Genomic DNA, 15,925 nt, shown 5'->3' with positions numbered 1-15,925 from the left:
TATTTTGTAAGTCTACCACTTGACCGGTTCTTGAAGTCCATACCTTCTGTGTCCTTCCAGGGCAGCTGCCTTTTTTCATGCATTAGACTACTCCTTGACTCAAGAGCTAAGCTAATCTTCCCTGTTCCTCACGAACTGGAAAATCAATTTTTATTTTTTTTTACTCCAATTTGTCAGTATGCCGAAGTGGTGGCTCTACTGGCTGATTTTTCCCTCTGACACGATCTGCTTTCTCCAGATCTCGCTTCTATCCAAGTTTATAGTCGCTACGTTTAATGGCGTGGATATTGAAGCTGCAGTCCTGATAGCATGGAGTTTGTCAGAGTGAGTGGTCCCACGGTATGTTGAAGCCTAGGAAGCCTTCTTCGGCTCGCATTTTCCACCGTACTATGAACTACTTGCGCAGGTGTGAGGTTAAAATGTTACTCCTTTTTTTTTTTTTTTTTTTCTGTCCAGTGTTCTGTCATTCCTCCAAGAAGGGTTAGATCGCAGGCTTTCCCTGGGTTCACTTAAAGAGGCTCTGTCACCACATTATCGGCGCTATAATGTAGGTGACAGCAGTGCTTTTTATTTAGAAACTCAATCTATTTTTACCACATTATTAGCGATTTTATCTTTATGCTAATTACTTTCTTAATGACCAACTGGGTGTGTTTTTACTTTAGACCAAGTGGGCGTTGTACAGAGGAGTGTATGACGCTGACTATTCAGCGTCATACACTTCTCTCCATTAGTTTAGTCAGCGCATAGGGATCCTGCTAGATCAGTATGTGCTGTCTTATACTGACACATCACTTAAGTGTTTAGACAATGAATAGACATTTTTTTCCAGCCAGGGGCGTGGCTTGGTGCACAGCAAGAGCAGTCGCATGACTTAGGAGCTCCGCAGTGATCCGGTGTCATATAGATCCTGTCTCTATCCTTACCCCTCACCATTCCGTCCAGGAGATCCAGGCAGCTATTGGGCAAACAGCAGCGGAAAAGCTGCAAGGCTTTGCGTGGGGAGACGGTCAAGATGGTGGCCATGCTTCTCAGCCGCAACGCTCTAAGGGCGGTGAGGCATCTGGAGGGGCAGCCTCAGCTGCGATGGAAGAACCGGAGCCGGAACCTACTCTGTCAGAAGTGACTAACAAACTATTAGCGGCCATCTCGGCTTGTAAAACCTCCCTGACAGGCAAGTTGGAGGAGGTGAAAATTGATATTGGCCTTATCAGGCAAGATATGCAGGCCTTGAGAGACCGAGTGATGCATGTGGGGGATAGGGTGTCTGGTGTGGAGGATCGGACGGCAGCCATGCCACGTGCTCTTGCTGATTTGGAATCGGCGGCTGAGCTTTTGAAACAAAAAAATGATGACCTGGAGAATCGGCTACGCCGGAATAATATTCGGATAATCGGAGTGCCTGAGAAGACAGAGGGTTAAGGCCCAGGTGATTTTGTTCTTAAATGGCTAAAGGAAATCTTGCCGGATGTGCCTTTTTCACAAGCCTTTGCTGTAGAGAGGGGCCATATGGTCCCTGCAAGACCACCTCCACCGGGTGCACCCCCGAGACCGATGCTGGCTCGTTTGTTCAATTGTAATGATAGAGATGTGATTCTTCATCAAGCTCGTAGATTACGGGAAATTCCTTATAATGGCGCTGCTATTTCGATCTTTCCGGATTTCTCGGCCGATCTTCAAAAACGCAGAGCGACGTTTATGGCTGTGAAGAGGCGTCTGCGAGATTTGAATATACCATATTCAATGGCGTATCCTGCAAGGCTAAGGGTGGTGGATAATGATCGATTCATCTTCTTCAACTCCCCACTTGAGGCTGACGACTGGGTGAGAAGTAGGTGATCTCCTCGACGTCCGTGATTACTCTTTTCCGCAAGACTGCGATACTCTGGATTTACGGCCACTGGTGGATTATATCCTGCACCGCGACCGATGTGGGAGATTTCGATTTGACCGTTATTTTTCGTATCAGAAGGACAAAAATATTCTGGGCATACCGTTACCTGTGGATTATATCCTGCACCATGACTGACTTGGAAGAAGTCTATTGGACTGTTATTTTTCCTTTGAGTATATTGGATCGGTCGCTTGGACATGGCTTCAATGTAGACACATGCATCATTCTGGACTTACCGTTTCTTGTGGAGTATATCCTGCACCGTGACAGACTGGGAAGATTCGAATGGACCGTTGGATGTGGATCTCCTGGATGTTGGCCGTCTTCAGTAACTATCTGATGTCATATTTTGCTGAAAGACGTTGCTGTATTGTTGATTAGAGCTGTATGGTTTACTATTGCTTCTCCACGGGACCTTGAGTGGGGCCCATATTTTGCTATGTTTTGCTGTATCTTATGAAGAGTATCTTTCTATTGACGAATGACACGGTGTCTTCCCCGTTACTCTTTAGTGCCACAGGGAAGGGCATGTTTCGGCAATTGCCGATGTGTCATCTTGCATTGCCGATTTAAGTTCAATGTTTTTGTTAGTTTTGTCTTAAGTTTTCGCTGCCATATGTAGGCGACACTATGCTTATATATGAGTGCAAATGTCTGCAAGATTATACAGTACAATGACATGTGAAGTGGGTCACTGGTGACCTGGTACGTGTAATATTTGGGGGTTGTAGGATTGACTTTATCCGCTGCAGTTCCAGATTTTTCACTGAATAATGACTTTTATGCCGGTTATGTCATGGAATGTCAGGGGTTTGGGTAATCCACGAAAAGGGCGGCAATATTTATTTGTATCCGTAAATTTAATCCTTTTATTTTATGCTTGCAAGAAACACACCTCGTACCTGATAACGTTAGGCTTTTACACAGACCATGGATTCAATGGTCCTGTCACTCCTTTCACACATCTTATTCCTGCGGGGTTTCCGTGTTAGTACATAAATCCTTATGATGGGAAGTTTTCAAAACTAGTGTGGACAAGGAGGGCAGATATGTGTTTATATATGCATACATTGAAGCTATACCTTTTTTTATATTGGGAATGTATGTTCCGCCTCCGGCAAATGTGCAGGTATTGCATGCGGCTGCCTGTTTTTGCAGCTGCATATCCAAATGCTACGCTACTGCGTATGGGTGACTTTAATTTGGTATTAGATTCTAGTCTTGATAGATTCAGGGGGGGTTTAGGACCTGGTTCTGTTTTACCGGCACCGTCCATGTTGGACTTGTTGTATATTGAAATGAGATGGACAGACATTTTTAGGTATAAACATCTGAATGTGAAGGTGTATTCTTGTCACTCTCTTGGTAGAAACTCTTTATCCCGTATTGACTATATATTTGGTAATTCCCTCATGGTACCTATGGTAACGGGCATAGCTTATGAAAATAGAGGGGTATCGGACCACTTTCTGGTTGTGTTGCGTTTCCTTCTTCCTGGGCCCTTGAGACCTAGTAATTGGAAAATTCATCCATTTTGGCTTACCTTGATGGGGCCCAGGACAGTATACTGGACCAGTTGAAGGTTTTTCGGGAGACTAATGGCTCGTTTGAGGATTTGAATATCCTTTGGGATACTTTGAAGGCCTATTTGAGGGGTTGCTTGTGATCTACGATTTCATATTTAAAGCGTGAGGCTGCTAGGGAGGAAGGCCACCTGGCGCAACAATGTAAAACTCTGGAGGATGGGTATATAGCGGACCCCTCGGACGCCAATAAAAATGCTTGGTTACAAGTGGGACGTCAGTATTTATTGCTATTGCAAGAAAAAGCTGACCGGAAAATGTTTTTTTGCTAGGCAAACATATTGTGAGTTGGGTAATCAGCCTAGCAAACTTTTAGCCCACATAATACACCGCAATTCTCAAAGTTCGGCTATATTGAGGATTAGGGATGGCCTGGGGAGTGATTTGACCGACACTCCGAGAATAGCTGCTTGATTTGCTCAATTTTATAGGAATTTATATTCGTCACAGTCCAAATATGAATGGAGTGACTTTATGACCTGTCTGGAATACCTGATATTTCCACAGCTCGATTAGGCAGTTAGGGGCGCTTTGGAATTAGATATAACCCTTGATGAGATATTACGGGCTCTAAAGGATATGTCGAAGGGTAAGGCTTTTGGCCCAGATGGAATTCCCCTGGAAGTATACCTTCGGCACCCTGATCAACTCATTCCCCCGTTATGCTCAATGTACTCCCATGCGTTAAGAGTTGGTAAGCTACCTGATCGTTTTTATGATGCAACGATAGTAGTTTTACTAAAACCAGAAAAAGACCCTAGTGAATGCAGCTCTTATCGTCCCATATCGCTGCTCAACCTTGATTACAAGTTGCTTGTGAAGGTATTGGCCACTAGACTAAACAAAGTTATTTTGCACATTATTCATTCTGATAAGGCGGGCTTTATGCCTGGGAGGTCTACCTCTGATAATATACGGAAAGTTAAAATCCTTACTCAAATTGACACTGGTATGAAGGCTGATTGGGCTTTGGCGTCCCTCGGCGTGGCGAAGGCTTTCGATTCCATTGAGAGGGCATATCTTTTGGAAACGTTGTGGAGGTTTGGTCCGATCTTCATTAAATGGATAACAATTTTATATAAAGATTCGAGGGCGCAAATTTTGATGGTATGTCCCCCTACTTGCAACTGCACAGGGGTACTAGGCAGGGATGCCCCCTTTCCCCGCTATTCGCTATTGCTATAGAACCTCTGGCGATTCATATCAGACAGCATCCAGCTTACCAGGGGATAGTGTTGGGTTCCCGGGAAGATAGGATCAGTCTATGCGCTGATGTGATCTTGTATATGTCTCATCCGAGGGATACTCTAGGGATAGCCATTGAAGTTTTGGATAATTTTGCGCGTTTCTCTGGCTTACATATTAATTGGAGCAAGTCTTTTTTTTATGCCTTTAAAGAGGCTCTGTCACCAGATTATCAAATCCCTATCTCCTATTGAATGTGATGGGCGCTGCAATGTAGAGAACAGCAGTGTTTGTTTTTTTTTTTTTTTTTTTTTGTTTTTTTTTTAAACGATCATTTTTGCCCAAGTTATGAGCAATTTTATATTTATGCAAATCAGCTTTTCAATGGACAACTGGGCGTGTTTTCTCGTTTTGCCAACTGGGCGTGTATAATGTTTTTACCAACAGGGCGTTGTGAATAGAAGTGTATGACGCTGACAAATCGGCATCATACACTTCTCATCGTTCCCACCCAGCTTCTTTCACTGCAGACACACAGCGTGACGTCACCCACAGGTCCTTCAACCTTGGCGTCCGACAGAGAAGATACATGGGCTCCAGGCGTCCGAGAGGCTAATATGCTAGTCTCTAGGGAGTTTAGTATCCTTACCTACACATGGTGATGCTGCTGCAGATACAACTGTGTACCCTCTGACGCCTGGAGCCGATGTGGCTCTCTTCCGAAGCCAAGGTTGAAGGACCTGTGGGGGACTTAAAGCAGAGCAAAGCGTAATCTCGCTGTAACCGGTCATTGGTACTCCTTTTTTGTTTTGTAGGGTTTGATTCATTTGAAACCCGGGAACGCACAGGATTTTCAAGCAAAGATAATTCATCAGGTTTGTTATAGTATTAGTTTAAAAAGTTGTAAACCTGTCCGATGCCAATAGGCCCATAGAAACCTATAGTTCCTGTATAGCATATATATATATATATATATATATATATATATGTATGTATATATGTATATATATATAAAAAAAAAAAGGCAAAAAGTACTAAAAGGATCCACAAAAAGCCCTTACTAGTGCTTTTACATTTGGGGTATGTGCACACACACTAATTACGTCCGTAATTGACTGACGTATTTCGGCCGCAAGTACCGGACCGAACACAGTGCAGGGAGCCGGGCTCCTAGCATCATAGTTATGTACGACGCTAGGAGTCCCTGCCTCGCTGCAGGACGACTGTCCCGTACTGTAATCATGTTTTCATGATTCAGCGGCTTTTCCCACATGTTGAAATTTGCTCTTGGGAAAGTCTAAGGATCCCCATACACATTAGGTAGTCCTCTGGTCCGAAATTGACCAGTTCAGCCAACTCTCACCTGATGTGTAGGAGCACCTTAATGTACACTATGTTTTGCCTGACAGAATAAAGGCTTTGTGCCAGTTACAATATTTAACTGGTTGATTAAAACGTATTGTCCCTTTTGCTCACAGGATTCGGTGATGAACAAAACGGGGACCAATCGCGATCTTCAAGAGGCGGTAGGATAATGTATTTCTTTAAATACATTGGAGCAGATTTATCTGTTTTTATAGTACTTTTCTATGTGTTAATACAGAGGGAAAACATGGCATCTAAGCCAATGGACATATTAATAAAGATCCTGCAATGCTTCTGAGACACATAAATGTGTTGAGATTAAGTGTGTGGGACTTCATAGTCACGCAAATCGCAACTTATTTATCAAAAGTTTTTAGACTGGTTTCCGTATAGAGTGGTAGAAACCATTCAATGTTTGACCTTTTATAGAATCTTGCACACATGATGCACTGAGGGGGGAGTCACTTGAACACCATGTATGTTATACCAGTTGTACAAGAAGAAAAAAAAACTTCAGCTGTTTGTACATAGTTGAGCTTTTTCCCCCCTTAACCCCTTAAGGGGACAGCCTGTTTTGGCCTTCAGGACAGAGCCGATTTTTTTTCAAATCTGACGTGTCACTTTATGTGGTAATAACTCCGGAATGCTTTCACCTATCCAAGTAATTCCGAGATTGTTTTCTCGTGACATATTGTACTTGATGTTAGTGAAAAAGTGTGGTCGATAAATTCAGTATTTATTTGTGAAAAACACCATAACTTAGAGAAAATTTGTGAAAATTAGCATTTTTTAAATTTAAGTGTATCTGCTTGTAAGACCGATAGTTATACCACACAAAATAGTTACTAGTTAACATTTCTCATATGTCTGCTTTATGTTTGTATCGTTTTTGAACGTCCTTTTATTTTTCTGGGACGTTACAAGGCTTAGAACTTTAGCAGCAATTTCTCATAATTTCAAAAGGCAATTTTTTTCAGGGGCCAGTTCAGTTGTGAAGTGGCTTTGAAGGCCTTACAATTTAGAAACCCCCCGTAAATCACCCCATTTTAAAAAATGCACCCCTCAAAATATTCAAAACAGCATTCAAAAAGTTTCTTAACCCTTTAGGCGTTTCACAGGAATGAAAACAAAATAGATGTGAAATGTACAACTTTAATTTTTTTTTTGCCAAAATTCATTTGTAATAAAAAAAAAATGTTGACACAGAAGGTTTTAGCCAAGAATTGCAACTCAATATTTATTACCCTGATTCTACAGTTTTTAGAAATATCTAACCTGTGGGCTTAGTATCCTCTTGGACTGAAACACGGACCTCAGAAGCAAAGGAGCACCTAGAGGTTTTTGGGGCCTCCTTTTTTTAGAATGTATTATGTCAGGTTTGAAGAGGTCTTGTGGTGCCAAAAGAGTGGAGAGCCCCCAAAAGTGACCCCATTTTGGAAACTACACCCCTCGGGGAATTTATCGAGGGGTGTAGTTAGCATTTTAACCCCACAGGTTTTTTTCTACGTTTATTGGAAAAAGTCTGTAAAATTGAAAAACCACCTTTTTTCTGAAAAAACATAGAATTTTTAGATTTTTCCAAGGAATAAAGGAGAAAAAGAAACCTAGCGTTTATAAAGCACTTTCTCCCGGTTACGGCAATACTCCATATGTGGTAATAAATGGCTGTTTGGACCCACGGCAGGGCTCAGAACGGAAACTGCGCCATTTGGATTTTGGAGTCCAGATTTTGCTGGATTGGTTTTCGGTGCCATGTCGCGTTTGCAACGTGGTATTATTGAGATATCAAATTAATTTGGAAATGAATGCCCAGGGGGTATTTAAGAAATGAATGGAATGGATGTGATGTCATTGGAGTAGTAAAAACTAGATTTAACGAATATCAACAGAGGAGTGATAAAAACGGAAGCATTCTGTGATGCAGAGGCCTGGTTTAGAGGGACAGGTCATACAGTAGTGAGTGGTGTCTTTCCTAATCCCTTTCCTAATCCCTCTTCTTGAGCAAACTCGACACCTTTTCTGGGGTTTTTGTTTTTTTTCTGTGGGGGGGGGGGGGAAGAGTACTCCCGGGAAATGCTGGCCATGTGTTATTCTGGAGATCCCATAAGTGCTGCTACCTTCACTGGTGCCCTCTGCTTCCTGGTCTCCAAAAATCATTTTTTTTAAATCATTTTTTCTTGGAATCCCAGGAAAGTCTCCGTATTGTCTGCTGTTCTGTAGAGAACAAAGGCGTTATAGAGTGCCACTGCAGTACCTGGTCCGAAAGATCCACCCCTCCCATGAATTGGTTATAGTCCTGGATGCACACAGGCTTGGTGGTCTGCTCTGTGGCTCCTCGGACTGGAACTGGGGTGGATCGATCAGCATGCAGTGTGGTCAAAACAAAGACATCACGCTTGTCTTTATATTTTGACAAGCATCAAATTTTTGGAGCAAACAGCCCTGCTTTCCCCACGGCGCAGTGTCTACTCTATAAAGGACTTGGAGACCCTTTTGATTTCGCCAAATTGTGCCACATGCTAGTGTGCCCCTGGCAGAAAGGCACTTCAGGAGGGGAACGCGGTTGTAAAAATTGTCCACATACAAGTGGTATCCTTGGTCTAGTATGGGGTGGAGCAAATCCCATACTATCCTCCCTCTTATTCCCAGGCAAGGGGACAGTTTGGTGGCTCGATCTTTGAATCCTTCCCTTCAAATACACAAAAGCGTAGTGTATACCCAGACACACTTTCGCAGGCCTTATACAGCTTCACGCCATACCTAGCCCTTTTATTGGGCAGGTACTGGCGGAAGTGTAATCTGCCTTTAAAGTGCACTAGGGATTCGTCCACTGCTAGGCATTTTTGGGGCGTATAGACCTGACTGAATTTTATATTGTAGTGGTCAACTACTGGCCTAACTTTATAGAGTATCATAATTGGGGTCGTTTGGGGGTGGCCACTCATCGTTAGTGAATGAATTTTAATAAAATTTCAAAACGGGTCCTGGGCATGGCAAGAAAATAAAGAGGAGAATGATAAAGTATGTCTGTTCCAATAGGAACGTATCGTGGGTTTTTTGGTAATTCCCATACTCAATAGAAGTCCCCAGAACTTGCGGATTTCAGTGGGGTTTGTGGGGGTCCATTTTTGGGGCCTGGCATAAAAACTATTTGGATTGCGGGAAATAAATTGCTCCGCGTATATGTTTGTTTGTGCCACAATCAAATTTACAAGGTCATCAGTGAAGAACAGTTGGAAATACTTAATTTCACTGAAACCTGCGGTATCTACATTGATGCCTGGAGTGGCAGTGAATTCAGGCACCTGGGGCACAAAATTATCTGCGGGGATCCATGTGGAGTCAGCTGTACTGGGCTGCGATTGTGCACTACTGACGCCTATCCTTGGACGCCTATGTGGCGGTTCATCAGTAGATGAGTCACTAGACGAAGAGGACACTAAAAATGTCACCTCATCCCCGCTACCAGAATCAAAAGAGCATGGCACATGCCTCTTTGGCAGTATACAGACGCTTAGTAATTTATTTTTCTTCTGTAGACTTAGTAACAAGTGTCACTGGCGTTGAAAGTAACGTAAAACTTTTTTTGTGTGGTTGTTTTTTTTTTATCCTCTGTTTATTTTTTATTTTATAGAATAACGAATTCCCTAAAACTCCCGGGTAACAGGTGTCAAACACAGGTGGATGGAGTTTGGTATGTCCCAATTAGGCGCAGAATACAGGACAGTAGCGATGAGACAATAAAGGGCTGAATTTATTTTACACCTCACTTTTCACACACGTCACTGGGCAGTGATTTGCAGCACTGATGGACCAGTCACCGCGATCGCCGGCCGAGGACAGCTATGGTTGGTCCTCGGCCGGCATCCTCTGTTACTAGGCTGTCTTGGACAACCGTATTTCCAGAAATGTAATGCTGTCAAAGTCAAACTAAGCTGTGATTGGTCCATCTGCACTGATGGACCAATCACAGCGATCGCCGGCCGAGGACAGCTGTGATTGGTCCTCTGCCGGCATCCAGAGTTGCTAGGCTGTCTGACAGCCGTCTTTTTGTTACACTTCCGCCGCACCAGGATGTGCGGCGGAAGTTTAAATCGTTCGAAACGTCACACTAAGCTGTGATTGGTCCATCTGCCGGTCCATCGCCGGCTGAGGGCAGCTGTGATTGGTCCTCGGCCGGCATCCTCAGCTGCTAGGCTGTCTCGGACAGCCGTCTGTTTTAAACTGCCGCCGCACGTCCCGGTGCGGCGACCGTTTAAAGCGTTCACGTAACTGTACGTGGAAATGCGGGAACAGACCGCATCCCATCACGTACAGTTACGTGAAATTGCGGGAAGGGGTTAAAGACCGCTGATATGCCTTTTCACGGCGCTCAATTCTAGGCCGCCGACTTTTCGCGGCGTAGTCAGAGTCCTGCACGGGTTCTCGTCTGACAGCCGGGCTCAGACGATAGTGATCTAAATTTCCTTTGATCACGACTCTTTAACTTAACCCCTCAGATGCCGCGGTCATTGGCGACTGCTGCATCTGAGTAGTTTAGAGGTCACCAATCGGCGGCCCGCAAATGCGATCATGGCCCACCGATGTGTTGCCATGGGACCCTAGTGTGTTGCCCATGGGTCCCCAGGGGGGACTACAACGCCCACTTGGCCAAAAAGTAAAACACGCCCAGTTGTCCATTAAGAAACTCATTAGCATAAAGCTAATATAGGTCATAACTCCGACAAAAATGATTGTTTTTCTAAATAAAAAACACTGCTGTAATCTACATTACAGCGCCGATCACATCATGTACAATATAGGGCACTTCTAATGTGGTGACAGAGACTCTTTAAAGGGAGAAATCAACTTCAAATGATTCTCACTTGAATGGGATTTAGCGGCTCTGGTATAATATCCCAGATCTATTACATGCATGTAATCTTTACCCCGTGCCACCCCCCTCTACGTTGGCATTGTTTTTAGTTAAAATCATTTCATTGGCTGGGTTGCAGCACCATGGGTAAAGGCCCCTTGACACTAGGTAGGGAAAAAAATGGACTCTACCCAGGCAGGCTATTCTCTTCTGACACGCTGGCTAACCAATTTAGCCTAGCGTCCGTAGGAGGCATTTCTTTCCTTTTTCTTCCTTTCGCTTCAGGAGGGGTTTGTCAGCCTGGATTGCCAGCCCTGTCCAACCCTCTGCGGTTGCTGGACACCTCACCGCTGGTCACCTAATCCTTTCTCTGCTTTTGCAGGTGACATGCCAGTGACCCTGCATGCACCCAAAGACTGAATAATGGTGGAAAACGCCCATTATACTTAAAGACCTTACTGAAGGTCTGAGGCCATGGCTCATTAGCGCCGCAATGCCACTGACAGGGTTTTTTAAATTTTGTTCTCGGAGGACTAGGCTGCAGAGTTTCGGCGCACACATTTCAGGCGCTATGATTCGCTCAAGCGGAAGATGCTTTGGTTCAAGAGGCAGGGAAGCGTAAGGAATTTAGTTTGTTCCCTGTCGATGCTACAGTCTTATTTTCTTGTCAACATTGCCTCGGATTGCAGTGTCGCTTTTTTTTCAGGCAGATAATTCTTCCACTGTAGAAAATGATCATCCTTGTTTCCCAGTGGGATCGATTGTAGAAGGTTCTATTTGAATTTCTTTAGTCCCAAAAAAGGACTGATCAATCATTCTTATCCTGGACATGAAGAAACTGAATTGTTTTGTTCACGTTCTGAGGTTCCATGGTCATATTGCTGGAATAGGAAGGGGTTCTCTCCTCTAAAGTCTACCTCCACATGCAATGTCGCAAGGGCATAGCGTTTTCCTTCGCTTCACTGTCCTCTGCATCTCCAGTTAGCCGCATTTGTGTTCGGCCTCTTTATGGCTCCCAGCGTTTTCATGAAGGTCCTGGTGACTCATGGCGCTCCTCTGTGCCAGGGGAGTCGCTGTCATCCCTTCACTTGATAACCTCTTGGTAAAGGCTCCCTCCAGAAAGGACAACCCTTCTAGTCTTAATCACCCTGGACATATGAAAGAGGTTCGGATGGATCATCAACAGAAAAAAACCTTCCCCACTTCCAATACAGAGCATGAAGTTTCTGAGAATAATTTTTGTCACCAGGACAGCCAGTGTTCACCTCCCGGTGGACCAAATAGTCCATTCAAGCAGAAGTGGCTCTCCTTCGCCAGAATGCTCCCTATGCCGTCCTTTTCTGCATGCAGTTGCTGGGAAAGATGGTGTCGACCTACGAGGCCGTTTCCAATGCCCAATTTCACACAAGGTACCTCCAGAGAGATTCTTGTGCGCTGGGACAAATCTCAGGGCACCCTGGACAAGAAGATCCTCCTACCCTCTCAGGTTTGTTAGAAGTTGCTGGTGGAAAACTTCACCGGCCATTCTTTAGGCGCCAGTCCTTGGTTCACCTTTTGGGGGCTTGTCCTTTAGCCAAATGCCTGCCTGTCTGGTTGGGGGGGGGGGGGGCAGTTTTCTTGGCCTTCACAGTCTTACAGATCAACCATCTGGAATTTATCTATTTTACTAGCACTCTCTCCATGCATGCCACTTCTCAAGGGTCGTATGGTCATGGTCAGGGTCCTGACCGACAATTCCATGGTGGTCATTTAGCTAAACTATCACTTCATTATGGGAATCCTTTCGTATCATACACAGGGAGCAGAGAATCACGCATCAGCTCTGTGCGGGAGTGGACAATTGGGCTGCAGACTCAGTTGGGAAAGGTTGGATCATGGGGGAATAATGGTCTCTTCACACGGATGTCTTCCTTAAAGGAACAGTGTCATCACAAATTATTTTTTTATATGTTAAAGATGTTAGTGCTTTATTAAAAACGTTTATATTCATTTGTGTGTTTGTGTTTTACTTTTTCTTATTTTTACACTTTTTCTTCCCTATGGGGGCTGCCATTTTTTGTTCCATTTCTGTCTGTGTCGATTAACGACACATACAGACATGGAATACGGCAGCCACAGTCCCATAGGGACTGCGAACGGCTCCCGTCCCATTGACTTCAGTGTACGGCGTCTGTGTGGGAACTGCGCATGCGCCGCTCCCACACAGTCCAATTCGAAATTGGCGCCGTCCGGCGCCATTTTCCTGTGGACCGGAAGTCGCGGCCGGACAGTAATATTACTACTTCCGGTCGCGGCTTCCGGATTTGTGCACTTGGACCAGCGGCAGCAAACGGAGCGGACGGGCCGGAGGGAGCCGCGGCGGCAGGAGCAGGTAAGAGATTTCAATGTATGTTCGTGTTTGTGTGTGTTTACAACTGTATGTAAACCTACTACACGGTGTTAGCTCAAAAAATGGCGACACACAGTGTAGGAGGTTACACCGTTCAAACCCCTCGTTTATCCCGGCACTAGCCAGGATAAAGGAGGGGGGGATGCTGAGAGCTCACTAGAGCGAGGGCTTTTTACCCAATTTTGCAAAGCTGCAATTTTGGGAAGAGCTCCATCTAGTGACCAAAAATGGGTAGTATTATAAATTAGAATTAATTTATAATATTTCCTGACTCGTGAAAAAAATAAAAAAAATTTGAACAATGTTTAATCACCCACACACTAAATGTTTAATTTTTAAAAAAAAAACATGTTTTTCTGGCAACACATTCCCTTTAAGGTCTGCCAGAAGTGGGGCACTCGAGACATCAATTTTGAATCTCGTCTTAGCCATAGGGTCCCAATCTACATAACTAGGGCATTGGATCCCAGGGCCATTGCAGTCAACACCGTGGGCAACCCTTGGCAGGGGTGGTCTTCTGTACTGCTTCCCTCCTCTTCCACTTCTGTCAAGAGTCCTTAAGTTGGAGGCAGTTCCAGCGATCTCTGGCTCCAGACTTGCCTTGTCTGGCTTTATAACTGACTTTGTCAACCTACCCGCTGATGCACCGTGGCGTCTTCCTCTAAGTACCGACTTTATTTACCATGGTCTTCTGTTCCCCCGCACTTTACGTCATATTTGTTTAACTGCGTGACTGTTTAAGCCAAGGTTTTGAGTATTACGTTAATAAGGTGGTCTCTGCCTTCCACATGGAGGACATTACCCATCCTCTTTTTTTTTTTTTTTTCTCTCCATCTCACCCAAGGGAGCCGGCACAGTCTCCATATGCTAAGAGCGGTACGCATTTCTGGCTGCGACGAAGTCTCAGACCCTCTTGCAAGACTGCTGCCTTGGCTACAGTGCACACCTTTAAGAAATTCTACAAGACTAATTCCCTTTCTTCCTTCGCAGTCTATGGGTGCTCCATGCTGCTGTCTGTTAAGGGAGTCACACAGCTTTTTTCTGTTTGCCCACCCACTGGGACTCTCCTGTATCCTTTTAAAGAGGAAATCTCTTCCAAGTGGGTCAGAATCGCCTGCAGCGGATTCCCCTGTGTCCTGCCTAGCTAAAAATACTACCATCCCCATGGCGGATGCAGCATCATTTCATGATTCACTGGACAGCCGCATATAATGCTTTTCTAGGCCTCGAAACTTAGAGAAACCCTCTGAAACTTTGTGGCCCAGGTCCTGTGGTCCTGGCAGGAATCCTCCCACCCCGCTTTCTGGAGTTAAAGAGGCTCTGTCACCACATTAGAAGTGCCCCAACTCCTACATAATCAGATAGGTGCTGTAATGTAGATAACCGTGGTTTTTATTTTGAAAAACGTTAATTTTTGAGCAAGTTATGAGCAATTTTAGATTTATAATTCGTTTCTTAATGCCAAACTGGGCGTTTAACTTTTTGACCAAGTGGGCGTTGTAAGAGGAGTGTATGACGCTGACCAATCGGCGTTATACACTTCTCTCCATTCATGTCCATTTGATCTCGCGAGATCTCGCTGTGTTGTCACATACACCCACATTAACTTTACTGAAGTGTCTTGAGAGTGAATAGACATTGCCTCCAGCCAGGACGCGATGTCTATACACACTCCCAACACTTCAGTAAAGTTTGTGTGGGACTTACACAGCACAGCGAGATCACGCTGTGAATGAATACAACGTGATCTCGCATGTGTTTTTTTTGTTCTTGCTGCAGTTACCTCCATCTGCAGGGGGTTTCCGCGCTGGAAAATTTGTCCTTGTAAGCCTTCCTCTTTTCTGGCCCTTATTCAGGATCAGGTGGTGCTTTGTATAATGGAATGACAGAGGGGACTCCCCCTTCTTTCTAATGACTGACTCATTCGCTATTGACAGCAACATTGAAGTAGAATGGCCAGCATCAGTTGTACAAAGCTGACACCCGCAGCCTATAGAGCGGCCTAAACCCATGATCCTGCTTTATACTTCTCTCCCACGCCATGACTTAGTTGCGGCATCGTGTTGAACCAGGTTTTTACTTCGTGTCAAGCCTTAGTTGTGTGTGTGGGTGTTGTTTTTTTTAATCCTGCTAAAATTGCAATACTCCGGCAGCCAGTCCTGGTTTTTACAATGCATGTAAATACGGCACAGAAGCAGCACTATGCGAAAAAAGATTTTAATAGGTGCAACTTTTTTTTTATTCAACAATGATCTTGTACTTAACACAATTAATTAGTAATAATGTGACTTTAGTTCCAGTTTCAGACTGGTAAATACAGTATATGCTACAAATTATTATTTTTTTGTGCAGGGTTCAACAATGAAAATTTTAGAGCAAGAGGAGGAGGAAGAAGAGGCGGCAGGGGCGGTTCTTTTCATTCTGGTATGTTTTACTTATTTATATAGTTATGATTATCACCTAGAATTAAAAAAAGCCAGTTTCCAGTCTGATTTTCCTAAAATCATTGAAACGTGATATAGTGCTGAGTAGTTAGAGGCTCTGTCACCACATTATAAGTGGCCTATATTATACATGTGATGGGCGCTGTAATGTAGATTGCAGCAGAGTTTTTTTTATTTAGAAAAACAATCATTTTTGACGGAGTTATGACC

General features: G+C 44.2%; 1 protein-coding gene across 9 annotated transcripts in view; it reads left to right on the top strand.

The window, feature by feature from the left end:
* DDX4 (DEAD-box helicase 4) overlaps positions 1 to 15,925 on the top strand; it is a 108,268-nt gene that overhangs the window by 23,534 nt on the left and 68,809 nt on the right. For 6 of the 9 annotated variants that reach the window (XM_075842557.1, XM_075842531.1, XM_075842539.1 and 3 more), the window contains 3 exons: positions 5,478 to 5,537; positions 6,141 to 6,188; positions 15,624 to 15,695. In XM_075842557.1, coding sequence (XP_075698672.1) covers positions 5,478 to 5,537; positions 6,141 to 6,188; positions 15,624 to 15,695 — 180 coding nt within the window. The remainder of the gene's footprint in view (positions 1 to 5,477; positions 5,538 to 6,140; positions 6,189 to 15,623; positions 15,696 to 15,925) is intronic. The other 3 variants (XM_075842548.1, XM_075842565.1, XM_075842573.1) reach the window with 2 other exon arrangements.

The sequence above is a fragment of the Rhinoderma darwinii genome, chromosome 1 (genome assembly GCF_050947455.1).
Source record: "Rhinoderma darwinii isolate aRhiDar2 chromosome 1, aRhiDar2.hap1, whole genome shotgun sequence".
Classification (NCBI taxonomy): domain Eukaryota; kingdom Metazoa; phylum Chordata; class Amphibia; order Anura; family Rhinodermatidae; genus Rhinoderma; species Rhinoderma darwinii.
Note: the sequence above shows the minus strand (reverse complement) of the source record. Positions and strands in the feature narration are given on the sequence as shown.